Source organism: Littorina saxatilis, linkage group LG3 (assembly GCF_037325665.1).
Source record: "Littorina saxatilis isolate snail1 linkage group LG3, US_GU_Lsax_2.0, whole genome shotgun sequence".
In the NCBI taxonomy this organism is placed as follows: Eukaryota; Metazoa; Mollusca; class Gastropoda; order Littorinimorpha; family Littorinidae; genus Littorina; species Littorina saxatilis.
The window spans coordinates 47,316,763-47,331,070 of record NC_090247.1 but is presented as its reverse complement, the minus strand read 5'-3'; the positions used below and the strand labels follow the sequence as shown (position 1 = coordinate 47,331,070).

Sequence of the window (14,308 nt, the reverse complement as noted above, 5' to 3'; positions counted from 1 at the left end):
TCTCGATGGATCTGCTTCAAATTTGGTGGGCATATTCAGGTCGACCCCGGACACAACCTGGTCGATGAAAATTTTCAACACGTGCTCTAAGCGCGGCGCGGTGAACCGATTTTGGTTTTTCTGTAGATCCATTTCCAGTAACTCTTCCTTATCTTCTCCAGTGTTTTGCGCGTTTATCTTCCTTCCTTCGTGTGGCGTCAATCACGTCAACACGTGCTCTAAGCTGGCTAAGCCGGCGAACCGCCACGCCTGCATACTCCGTCTCGCGATCATTCCGGCGAAGCAGGTGCGAACCGCAACGCTGCATACTCCGTCTCGCGATTCACCCGACGAAGCGGGTAATCATCTAGTATCTATGTTTTTTGAATCAGGAACCGACAAGAAATAAGATGAAAGTGTTTTTAACTTGATTTCGTAAATTTTATTTTAATCATAATTTTTATATTTTTAATTTTCAGAGCTTGTTTTTAATCCAAATATAACATATTTATATGTTTTTGGAATCAGAAAATGATGAAGAATAAGATAAACGTAATTTAGGATCATTTTATAAAAAAATTATTTTATTACAATTTTCAGATTTTTAATGACCAAAGTCATTAATCAATTTTTAAGCCTCCAAGCTAAAATGCAATACCAAAGTCCGACCTTCGTCGAAGATTGCTTGGCCCAAATTTCTATCAATTTGATTGAAAAATGAGGGTGTGACAGTGCCGCCTCAACTTTTACAAAAAGCCGGATATGACGTCATCAAAGACATTTATCGAAAAAATGAAAAAATGATCTGGGGATATCATTCCCAGGAACTCTCATGTAAAATTTCATAAAAGATCGGTCCTATATGATCGTGACTGGCTGTCTTTCCAAGTTGGAACGTTTTCAATCTGCTGTCTGACGTCATCAAAGTGTTGAAAAACGTACGGCGATGTCTATAAAACTCTCACTTGACCACAACATTCACAATGCCGTGCATTCAAGGATTGAAAAAAACACGGGCATTGATCAGACACAGTCATTGAATGTTGTTATTTTACACATGAATCTGCTTAAAATTTGGTAAGAAATGACCGTCAATCTAGTAGTGCCGGGCGGTCGTGAGAATTCAAGATTTTCAGAGACAGACAGTAAATAACGTGTTCTGAAATGAACACATGCCGAAAAATTCTTTAGTCAGCCAGTTGATCATCTGCCTGACAACGGATAGGAAGTGTAAAATTGGTCGCATCATGACAATTTGCTGTGTATGGCGGTTATAACAGACGATTTGTCTGCAGGGCGGTCGTGAGAAAAAATGAGACGGACACCTTGCCCGAGTGACAAAATGACCAAGCGCAAGTAGAATAAGCCGTAGTTAGCCTTTCAAAACCATTTCATGTCGTGATTTGATGGAAATTCCTACTTATTAAAAGCATGTTACGTCCAAACCTTTTGACAGCCATTCAAACTGAACAGATTTGTAATTAATGTTTTTGAGACGGACACATTTAGAAAAAAGACCGTTTACTTCGCATGCGATTGTATCGAATAAATATAAACACATTCATTGTTTTTTGTAACTAAGTGTGTTCATCTATCTCTGTTCTTTGGTTTCTAATGTACTTTTAACTGGACTTCTTTGTGTGTTTTTGTACTGGTGCCTTTGTCTATTGCAATGTGGCTAAAAAGGGAAATCGTGTCCGTCTCATTTCTCACGACCGACCTACCTCTTTCGCAGGTGGGGAATACAAACTTGACTTGAATTTGATCAAAGTTTATTTTTCATATGTAAATTCCGAGGACATTCGACATAGACCAGTGAAAATTCACGACTAAGCAAAATGAAACGTTTTATTTAATATCAAAGTCAGGGACATACCCGACTCTGAAGACCGTGAAACCTGTCTGCAGACAGTGACACGTGCGGGTTATTGTGATGAGGCATACTGAGGGAAAGAGCTCTCTCTCTCTCTCTCTCTCTCTCTCTCTCTCTCTCTCTCTCTCTCTCTCTCTCTCTCTCTCTCTCTCTCTCTCTCTCTCTCTCTCTCTCTCTCTCTTTCTCTCTCTCTCTCTCACACAAACATATTCTGTATGTCTCCCTGTCCGTCTGTCTCCCCCTCTCTCTTTCTCTCTCGCTCTCTCTCTTTCTCTGTACCTCTCTCAATGTCTCTCTGTCTCTCTCTCAGTCTCTCTCTCTCTTTTTCTCTCTCTCTCTCCCCCTCCCCCACCTTCCTATATCCGTGCAATGAAGTGTGTGGGTGTATTTGCTTGTTTGTGTGTGCTTATGTGAGTGGCTCTGTGTGTGTGTCTGTGTGTGTGTGTGGTGTGTGTGTTTATGTGTGTTTGTGTATGGTATATGTGTGTGAGTGAGATCGCGCACGTGTGCATGTGTGTATGTAAACATATATATATATGTGTGTGTGTGTGTGTGTGTGTGTGTGTGTGTGTGTGTGTGTTTACACGTGCGTGTGTGCGGAAGGGCGAGAGGGGGCAAGAAAGAGGGGGGGGGGGGGGAGAGGGAGAGAGGGAGAGGAGGGAGAGGGGGGCGAGAGAGAGAGAGAGATAGAGACAGAGCGAGAAAGAGAAAAAAAGGGAGGGACTGAGAGACAAACAAACGGACAGAGAGAGAAAGATAGAGACAGAGACACGGAGAGAGAGAGAGAGAGAGAGAGAGAGAGAGAGAGAGAGAGAGAGAGAGAGAGAGAGAGAGAGAGAGAGAGAGAGAGAGCGCGCACACGGGCTATTTACTCCTAAACCTTCGCCTTTAAACTGACATGGAGACCACAACACTTTTTCACGGAATCAACAAGAAATCCAACTGTGAATCTGACCACCAAAAAAAAAAAAGGAAAGCCCCTGCTTCTCCACGTGGGCAAAACGCACCCCTGGTGCCCCGACCTGAGAGCACACAGACATGCTGACAGGTCATACAGCACAACAATAAAAATGTTGTCATCTTTTGTGCCCCGATCACAGAGTACACAAACATGCTGACAGGTCATACAAAACAACAATGTACATTTTGTCATCTCTTGTGCCCCGATCTGAGAGCACACAGACATGCTGACAGGTCATACAGGACAACAATACAAAAGTTGTCATCTATTGTGCCCCGATCAAAGAGCACACAGACATACTGACAGGTCATACAGCACACCAATGTAAATGTTGTCATCTCTTTTGCCCCGATCTGCCATCACACAACTCATCAGTCTACATGTTCTCACCCAAATTGTCCCGATCAGCTAGCAAACAAACACTCTGTCGGCTAGGTCATACATCACATCAATGTACAATGTACCTACTGCCAATGTTTCTAGCAAAGGTAGAATTTGTCTGGTCTTAGAATTGATTGTACAGGAAATGACCGAGTTCGTGTACATGCCACTGTGGTGACACGGGGGTGGAGCGTAGATACCGTCTCTGAGTTTGCACATATAGTTGACCCGTGTCCGTCCCGGCCCGGATACGAACCTGCGACCTTAGGATCACAAGTACAGTGCTCTACCAACTGAGCTACCGGGCCCCCTACTCTTGAATAGTATTTTATCGATTGCTAAATCGTAAATGAAAACATTCTGATTGTGCTTTATATTTGTTGAAGATTGAATATAATGCGCACGTGTTTTTTTTGTTTTTGCTGTGACATTGTGGACAAAAACCGAAACTGTGTACGTAATTAGTTGTTCAAGTTACTGTGTTTTTCCGATGCAAATGAAGCTAAATTTGTAACATCTGTAACTATTTCACACATTCACGTTATTCCAAAGACTATTTCTACCGTCCATATCAGTAACTGACACATAACGAAACAAATGCTACAAATTTAACAAAAGTGAACATAACATTTTAACATATTTTACTCCTGCAGCCACGGTGTGGGAGACGTTCCATGCGTAAAAAGCTCTGAGGCGGAAGTGCTCCAGCTCTGAGGGGCCACTTTTTCGCAGTCGGCTCAGATCTCTCGCCACGGTAGGTGTCGAAGGCAGTGTTCCACTATACTTTTTGGTTTGTAACGTTCATAAATGCATTGGGTATTACCACAAGTAGACAAATAGATTCTACAATGAAGAGATATCGCAAGAATTGATCATTTCTGTCAAAAAGTGGAGATTTTTGTGCATTTTCGTGGTTGTGCTCGATACAGACTGACACAGACCATCCACACCCTAATGGGGAGCTGAAGCAATGCTAAAACAATGTTTTGGCGTCAAAAAGTTTCAGATTGCTCCTAGATTTCTCTCAAAATTAAATAATTCGTTTAATCGATGATCCAGCTCTGAGCAAGAGCGAAATGGGCGGAACTTAGTTTGTTCCAGCTCTGACGCAATTCACAATACAGACGAAATAAGGCCCGTATAGATGAAATATGTACTCATGTTGATAGAATAGCATATATGTTACACTTGCTATCAGTGGATGGCATTCAAGTTGTGAAATCTGAAATAATGTTAAAATACTCTAAAACAGCAATGCAATACATTAAAAGTCAAGGCATACCTTATTACCCAAGATATAACAGGCTCTATGTTGATTTTTCATTTAGATCTTTCACAATTCTCAGTTACAGAGCAGTCAATAAAAAAAATGCTCAGAGCTGGAACATTTTCAACAGTTGCTCAGAGCCAGGACATTTTGTGATCAAACACCTCAGAGCTGGAACATTTCGTTTTTGCCGCATAGCATGCAGATTTCACAACTTTGATGCCATCCACTGATAGGATGTGTTACATATATGCTATTCTATCAACAGGAGTACATATTTCATCTATACGGGCCTTATTTCGTCTGTTTTGCGAATTGCGTCAGAGCTGGAACAAACCTAAGCTCCGCCACTTTCGCTCTTGCTGGATCATCGATTTAACGAATTATTTAATTTTGAGAGAAATCTAGGAGCAATCTGAAACTTTTTTTGACGCCAAAACATAGTTCTAGCATTGTTTCCGCTCTCCATTTGGGTTTCGATGGTCTGTGTCAGTCTGTATCGAGCACAACCACGAAAATGCACAAAAATCTCCACTTTTTGACAGAAATGATCAATTATTGCGATTTCTATTCCCTGTGGCATCTAATCGCCTACTTGTGGTAATACCCAATGCATTTATGAACGTTACAAACCAAAACGTATAGTGGAACACTGCCTTCGACACCTACCGTGGCGAGAGATCTGAGCCGACTGCGAAAAAGTGGCCCCTCAGAGCTGGAGCACTTCCGCCTCAGAGCTTTTTACGCATGGAACGTCTCCCACACCGTGGCAGCTGGGTTTATGCCTCCCTATCCCACCGAGTTCACATGATGCCGAGAAGACCTAAGCTGACTCACCGTGACCTCGGTATTTGCGAACACCTCCCGGTCCAACAGGGAGGAGTTGTGCACGTGCAGCAGTCCGTATCGCTTTTCCCCCAGATTGATTGTGGACAAGGAAAACACCGCCTCTCCTGACTCTCTCAGCGTGTAGTTGAACACTGCATTGAGACCCTTGGTTAAGGCAAAACAACAAAACACATAATATTTGTAATTGCATACAAAAAGTCATTTCAAGGTAGCCAAACTGAGACACGAATAAATGTCAACAACAAATAATCAGTTCGTGAAGCTATTCTGTGTGAGCGACATAGCTAACACGAGTATCAAAAACATGACGAGGCCGAAGGGTGATAAATAAAAAGATATGATAGACTGTGGGTAATTGGCAAGGGTGTGCGACAAAAGGTCGAGGTTCCAAATGTCGATGCACAAAAGGTCGAGGACAAAAGGTCGAGAGTCAAAAGGTCGAGGGGGACAAAAGGTCGAGTGTGACAAAATGTCTACAGCAAAACTCGATGATTGAAAAAGGTCGAGGATTAAAAAAGGTCGAGGTTTGAACATGTCGATTTCATTTTCTGATAGTAAACAACTGTCTGATAAATTCATTATCTTTGATTATTCATACCTGATGTAATAGTGTTTTATTTGCAGATTGGTGTGTGTGTGTGTGTGTGTGTGTGTGTGTGTGTGTGTGTGTGTGTGTGTGTGTGTGTGTGCGTAAGTGTGTGTCAGTGTGTATGTGTGTGTGTGTCTGGGTGTGTGTGTGGTTTATATAAAAAAAATCACCCCTAGATCTAATTAAATCCTATTCAAATCCTCGTGGTTCATAATCATAAATCACCCCTGTGGCACGTACAATTGGCACTCGAAACAACATTTCTTTAGGTATGAATAATCAAAGATAATGAATCTAGCACACACGGGCACAGACAGTGATGTACTAACAGCAAATAAAATCGACATTTCAATCCTCGACCTTTTTCAATCCTCGACCTTTTTCAACTCTAGACCTTTTGCCCCTTGACGTTTTGCTGTCGACATTTTGTCACACTTGACCTTTTGTCGCACTTGACCGTTTGACCCTCGACCGAATGTCCTCTACCTTTTGTGCCTCGACCTTTTGGTTCTCACCCAATTGGCAATGCTGCTCATGGCTGTTGCTGATGATGAGGAGGAGGACGACGACAAAGAAGACGACGGCAACGAGGAAAAGGACAAGGAGGAGGACGACCAAGGGTAAAAGACACGGAAAGACAAATAAAGTCTAACTACCGACACCAATCCGGCCCATCGTTTTAGGGATAAAATCAGTAAAATATCTACCCATGGCCGAATATACAAACAGAAAGACAAACAGGCAGACAGGCAGATAGACAGACAAACAGACAGAGCTACGTTGGCAGTACAGAACAGGGACAGTCACACAGTATAAACCTACGCTGTCTACATCGGTGGCAGAAACGAGAACAACGGAGGTACCAGAAGGCGAGTGTTCCGCGATAGTTACGTCATATATGTAGGGTTGAAACAGAGGTCTGTTGTCGTTGACGTCATCAATCACTAACGTCAACGTCGCTGTTGATGAGCGCCATGAGTTGATGGTCTGCTGGACCTGATGAACATTGCCGTAGACAGATCAACAATCAAGCTTGATACCGATGAACACACGTTTGATGTAACTGTATATGTAATGATTTTCTCGTACCTTTAAGTTCAATATTCTTTACATTAGGCTCAAAGATAATATTTTCGCCAGATCGGAAATTGACAGAAATGTATTCAATAAGAGAAACAAAACCATATTAACAACTATTGTGTTTTCAGCATAGCAATAGGGTACGATGTTTAGACGAGACAAGTATAATGCCGACGAGTCAAAGACGAGTCGCATTATACTTGTTCGAGTCTGATATCGGACCTTGTTGCTACGCTGAAAACACAATAGCGTTTATATTGCTATTCTGACATACTATTCTGTGTTCAAAACAGTGTTTTTGTCAGCAACAACTGCCAGAATGGTCCATGTTGTCTGTTGCAGACGACGGTTTAGTGAGCATATCCATTTGCGCATGTATCCACGGAAATCACCGAACATTGAAAAACCCTCGGACATGTATCACGGAGAAGACACGAGATAACCGCATGTTTGGCATTACGTCAATATGCCAGGTGTCATATGACGTCACGTATCATGTTTGCTTACGTATTCTATGAATTGTTCCAAAGTAGTGATTCGTGCAGAGATATTGTAGATCTAAAGCGAGCTCGTGTGATGAAGACTGCGGTAAATCTATGAATGATAAGAGAACAAGGATCGCCTCAGAAGAAAGTAAATGACTAAATGTCTCAGACCGGTTACTTCATCTTGCTGCCAAAAATACTCTAGAAAAAAAATAGAAAAAAAGTTCCTTTTCACTGGACCACCACTATCATAGTAAGACTACAAGGTATTACCGAACACACGTAGGCAGTCTCTGGTTATACGGTAAAGAACAAATCGTTATGATATGAAACACATACGCACGCACGCACGCACGCAAGAACGCACGCACGCACGCACACACACACACACACACACACATACACACACACACACACACACGCACACACACACACATACACACACACTATTTTAATGCCATTCCAACGATACTGCAGCCTAGCGTTTCTCTGTTTACACTAACCCAGTTACGATAAAGACCAAGACGGTTTGACTGCATGTCGTACGACAAGCGCCTCGAAGTTTGATAGCTCTCGGTCCGACAACTTTTGTCGTGCTGCCGAATTCACAGGCATCGGACAGCCTCCCCGATAGCAAGTGGGGGGATTCCCTTGTTTACGGTCGCTCTGCGCGTGCGCCTGACGCAGCAGCTGAGCCCTGTCAAGGCTCCGCTTTCTGTGGCCGGCTGACCGTGGCTGGCTCACACCAAATCGGCGCCACGCAAACATCTTGATATGCATCAGACGCGTGAAACCGCACCGCGAGTATCACTTGCGGGACAAGAGGCTAGGCACCCATTCTGTTCGCAAACTGAATGTTGTCAGTTATCACATCCGTCAACAGTGAACTGCAAAATATCGTGCATGCGGAACATGATTTTGTGCATGTATCCCGTGCCCCGTTTTTTCTTTCCCGGTAACGCTGCAAACTGATGGCAGACATCTTGAAATCAAAGTTATCGTACCGACAACAGTGCTTATCGGTAGGGATGGGCACCTCTAACTTTATCGTAGGACAGTGCCTACGATAGGCGCTATCGGTGGTTCATGAATTCCACGATAGGGGGGTTATCGGAAGTTTTCTGTTTCTCGTACCGACAAAACCCCTGTCGGAGCCTTCCTGAATATGGGCCCAGCTCTCCCTTCTCTTCTTCACGTGTGCAAACAAAATCAATTTTTCAAACCTTCAGAACCACATTCAAGGACGATGTGTTTTCTCGATCAAAAATTGTGTTCAAGTAGATCTCCCCCGTGGTTTCATTCACCTTCACCATGCTGGACACCGTCGTGTCTGAAATAAAGGTCACAATTCTACACATGCATGAAGGAGGTTTTGTTCGAATATTGAGGTTTAACAAAAATAATTTGTATGTATTTATTTGTTGTTGTTTTTTGTTAAAAAGAACAACAAAAATAAACGTCAGATTAGCAGAAATGATCACTGGAAGTGTGTTATTTTTTGTTGTATATTGAACGGTCTGTTGCACGTTAAAGTAAGTTACCCAGGACGTCAGCTGACGTCGTACAGGCAGTGGAAAGATTCAGAGGGGGAAACACTGTCCAGAGGGGGAAACCGCGGAGAGAAAAAATCTGAACATAATGCCGTGTGGAATTAAAAGATTTTTTCATCGAGAAATGAACAGAATAAAACAATTAGTGATATACAGACCGTCAACATATTTCCACGCTAGCAAACCATTTCCACAATGTACACTAATCCTTCAACACCCACCCCTGCCCGAAACAACCCACCTCCCCTATGAGCTTCAAATGAATAGCTTGCCTAACTTGATATCAAAAATCAAATACAGAAGCATAATGTATTCCTGTGTAAAAGGTAAATATGTAAATATACTTCTTATATCGTACCAAACCCGTTCAATTTAACAAGCAGACAAGCATCCTAAACACACAGTTAGTACACACATAATTAACATAATTTAACTCCAAAATCTATTTACTAAAAATTCAGTTTTAATGGGGTCCATTCCTCAAACTTAAAACTAATGACTGGAAATCCAAATATATTACTCGTTTAATACGTGCCTATTTCTGCTCCAGATGCGACTTCCTTCAAAAGAAGGCACGCATTAAAAGAGTAATAAATTTGGAACACATTTCGATTCACAATTTTTAGTTTAAGGAATGGACCCCATCTTAATCTGATTTATTGGTAAAGCCACGCATTAGAATTATTCTTACACTCATTTCAAATCTGGCGAGTAATAGAATAATCATCCTTGAATATGGTGAGCATTTATTTGTGCTGAAGAGTGAGAACATCCACTTACCATACAGAGATATTAGAAGCGGATCTTTCGGTGTAAAGTCTCTGTCAGGATCGTGCACAGCAACAGGAGGGTCTGTTTGTCTCCATTCTCCAATAGAAGACTTGTTCTGCAAATGTCCTTTTCACATTCAGTCAAGTAATGACTGAATATTTTAACAAGAGCGGAGAGCGAGGTTTGTCTCCCGATGTATGGGTGTTTGTGTCTGTCTGTCTGTCAGTGAAAAGCATTTCTCAATAACTAACGAACGGATTGTAATAAAAATTGGTACACACATTTTTGAGAGACTTGAAACATTTTTTCGACGAGTTTTGGGCTATCTGATGACGTCATATTTGCCCATTTGCAAAGGTTGAAGCGGCACTCTCACGGCTATATTTTTTTTATCAATTTGTTTAAAATGTTCGTTACATGATCTTCGACTTAGAGCGGAATATGGGATTGCATTTCAGCTTGCCATGGTACCTAAAAAGTTCGTGTTCACTCAAAATTAACCTATTTTGTCGATTTAATAAAAGTCGATATTTAAATAATAAAGATGACATCATTGCATTCTGTAATGCCTCCTGTATCCGAACATATATAGTTTTGTTGTGTTTGACTAAAAAATGGGCTTAAGGCCAAAAAAAAAAAATTGTCTGTTTAGGGTAACATGACCAAAAAAAGTAGGGTCGGTAGGTAGGTATTTTTTTTTTTGTTTTTTGTTTTTTGTTTTTTGTAAATGCTATGTTGGCTGAACATTCACTTCTTATATTTGATGAATACATGTTTCAAAACTAACGTATAAATAAAACAGAGAGAAAGGGAGAGAAAGAAACGCCAAATGTCTTTTTTTAGCATTTTTACCTCTTTTTTTTTTTTTTTTTTTTTTTAAATCAAAAAAAAGTTTTTGGGTCGGCGCCAAATCGATAGGGTCGGTCGGGTTACCCTAAACAGACAATTTTTTTTTTTTTGCCTAAGATAAAGAAAACCGTTAAATAGCGACTTTCTTTTTTGTTTGAAGAAGACACATACAACTACCATTTTTCTGTTCCTGAACATTTGCTGATTTCAAAATATATAGTTTATGGTATTTGGCGATGAAAGTGTGCTTAAAATGCATACATTCATTGAAAGGAAATGAAGCTTCCAGCCTGTACTGTGATTGTACCCTCTGTTCGCAGATCAAGATAAACGAACGTCATATCAATTCTGGAACACGAAAATGACGTCATATTGAAAGGCGAGAGATTATGACATCACCTTGCGATTTTCTTTCCCCCAAACACAGTAAAGATTTTACCTCAAGTTTATTTTTTCCCCTCATAACTCTATTCACGATTTGCAGGACCCCGTGGCCTAGCATAATCAACATACCCAAGATGAAGGTTTGTTGGGATACAATGCACTTCCGGTAAGACAACACGTGGATAAAACACGTGGACACTTAACTACAAAGACTGACAGCACACATACAAGTCCTGTACGCCGAAACGAAGCTGCACCTACACTCTGCAAAAGTAAATCCTCATGAAACGTTCTCACACAACATTTTTACATGACGTAATGATACATTTGACGAGACTGTGACAACGCTTTTCTTAGTTCTTGTCCAAAAAAAACCCCGGAAGTTTGTTGTCCCACAAACAAATGAACAAATGGTAAAGCCGAGACTTCTAGCAGCCACCATGCGCTCTGTCCCAAACCCTACTTCACGTCGCAAATATCCTCTCTCGCTCTCTCTCTCTTTCTCTCTCTCCCTCGACCCCTAGAGCAGCAACAACTTGAGCTCTCGAAATTATTTGCTATTTTATCAAAGGAAGGCTGGTAATCGTTGAGTTCATTATGTGTGTACCGGTGGCGCAAGAGTCTGCGATGGAAGCCCTATCTGAAAAAGGTCAGCTAACTTTATGGGACATCCACAGCAGCGGGAGAAACACGACACTCATTGGCAAATGGAGTATTGAGGATTCAACGGCCATTGAGTGGCATAACACGCTGTCGCAAAAAGCCACCGTGCGAACTCAAGCGAGACGTGCAGCGTGCATTCGCCAAACAACAGTGGAACGCAGTTATTTCAATTCATTGCTAAGGTTTTGAGTGATTTAGTGACAATCAAATTAATCAAAGGGTTGCACCATTTTTGAGCACTTCCAGTTAACAATTTCCCATAATTACCCGTCCTATTTTCAGAAACATCGGCTATTATGAAAGATTGTATCACCGCGCATCACCTGCATGTGATGGTGATTAGCTACTTCTTATAAATGCAGTTTGGGTTACCAAAGTGGCCCCGGGGGTCCCTTCAAGGTGTGGGTCAGAACGGGGTGTTACACCAGCAGATCGGCGATGATGAAACTGTAGCGACGGAAAAAGACTTTGATATCTGTGACCAATTCAGTAATGTCAGTGACACAGACTACAGTTTACCAGTGGTCAGATCGACACCGTCAGGTACTACTTGACCACGCTACCTCCAGAAGTGAGAGAAACAGTCATGTCATCGCCTAGACTATATACACATCTTGAGGAAAACAGTAAGGGGTGAGCAAGATGGCAAGGACTGCCTTTTTGCTGGTTTCCCTTCAGATAGCTTTCACAGAAATAAGTTTTGCTGACCAGCTAGAAACAATGTCACTACACATCGAATCGTATTGTCCTGTTATCCAGAAAGCATGCAGGCCAGGATGACAACCCCACTGACTGAATGGTTTTCCCATGAATCGAACCGGTTCGTGATCGTTGACTAGAAAAATTGTCGGACTTGTGAACCATGAATCAAAATGTTCCTGAGATATGAACTGGAAAAAGTGTCGTACTTGACAAATAACATGGACATCCATGATATGCATTTGGTTGTCCATCTTTCGCGTGTTTATATTCGATGTTTTTGTTTTGTTTTGTTTTTCCTTCGCGCTCGATGTCCGTTTTCGTACAAATGCCCTCTCCTCTCCAACCCCTATGTGTATGGCCGATGACTTCACAATTAAATTCAGTGTCAGTCTCTCTCTCTCTCTCTCTCTCTCTCTCTCTCTCTCTCTCTCTCTCTCTCTCTCTCTCTCTCTCTCTCTCTCTCTCTCTCTCTCTACCAATTAATAACAACCTTAAACGATTCAGTGCTATTATGGAATCAAGATATTGTATTTTTTGTGAAAATGTAGCCGAAGATGAACACCACTTCCTCTTATGCTGTCCATTATATTCTGATTTAAGAAAACGTTTTATAGGAAGCATGTGTGAATGTTCTGTGTCTACCATTTTGGCATTTTCAGATGTTAAGAGGTGTCGCCTCGTTGCTAAGTTTATTTTCCACGCCATAAAACGTCGACAACTGCATGTTGAAACACTTAAATGTTAGAGATGGTACCTTTGTAATTGTAAACGATTATTATATAACATGTGAGGATAAATGTGTACGACGTGTATATGTGTAAAATTCCCCTAACCCACATCCCCTCTTCCCTGGTTTGTATATGGGCCAATGGCCATATGTACAATAAACCATCCAAAAGTCAAAAAGTCAAGTCTCTCTCTCTCTCTCCCCTTGTTTAATTAAGAATGTTAGAAAGAACTGGGCGTATTTCAGTGCAATCGCTTGACTGAATGGTTAACCACGCCTCGGCGTTCTTGTTTTCATAAAGATAGCCATTCGTCCAGATTTTCCTTCCTTTTACAAGAGAAAAGCCGAGTCAGGAATGCGGTTTATTAGTAATGCGTAATATGGTGATATACAAGTAATGACTTGCACGAGAAAAGGCCACTCAAAATATGTCATGTACCAACATCTTTTATTCTGTTCAACCAATCACGGAGCATGGGGAAAAAGGTTTTTTGTGTGAAAAGTGACATTTCTGTGACACCCAGTAACTGAGTAATTGTTATACCGAAAGAGGGAAACGATAAGCAGTTTTTGAACCACTAGGGACCTAGGCTATATGACGTTGCTACATAACACACTGTAACAGATTGCATACTCATCTCCTGAAGATAAGTCATGTGTTTTAGGGGAAGGACTAGTGTTTAGAGCATACTGTTATGCAGAGGCAATACGCTTAGTCTCAGTGGGTATTAACAATAGTGGTCGAAGTCACTAAGTATGAGAGTGGCGGCCCTCAACGGCCGCCACTCTCACACTTCTCAGGCTTAGCCAAAACTTGACTAAATTTAAAAACGTACATTGAAGGAACAGTGCAGTGCCAAAAAAGCAGCTCACATTTTCCGCAACGTGAAGCACATATGAGGTGTGGTTAAAGACTGGGTTGTTGTCGTCAATGTCAATGATGCTTATTTCTGCCGTTGTAAAAGACTTTTTGTCAGGATCGCTCTGTCGGACAATAGAAAGCAGCAACATCAGAACCATCATGGCATCCGTCCATCACGCGACACACAACACACAACAAAATGAAATAAGAGATATTTGTTTAAACACCTGCTGTTCAGAACTCTCCCGAGCTGGTTGTTTGAAGACAACAAGGGGCTTTCAATGAACTAGTGATCTGTATCCTCAAATGCTTCATAGTTAATAAAACAAAAGAGAG

General features: G+C 41.6%; 1 protein-coding gene across 1 annotated transcript in view; it reads right to left on the bottom strand.

Annotated features, from left to right (window-relative positions):
• The window catches only part of LOC138960783 (uncharacterized), a 112,495-nt gene that overhangs the window by 29,831 nt on the left and 68,356 nt on the right, over window positions 1-14,308 (bottom strand). The window contains exons 9-13 of the mRNA XM_070332432.1: window positions 13,984-14,094; window positions 9,795-9,900; window positions 8,688-8,794; window positions 6,722-6,895; window positions 5,299-5,454 (exon numbers count right to left, since the gene is read on the bottom strand). Of these exons, the coding sequence (XP_070188533.1) occupies window positions 5,299-5,454; window positions 6,722-6,895; window positions 8,688-8,794; window positions 9,795-9,900; window positions 13,984-14,094 (654 nt within the window). The remainder of the gene's footprint in view (window positions 1-5,298; window positions 5,455-6,721; window positions 6,896-8,687; window positions 8,795-9,794; window positions 9,901-13,983; window positions 14,095-14,308) is intronic.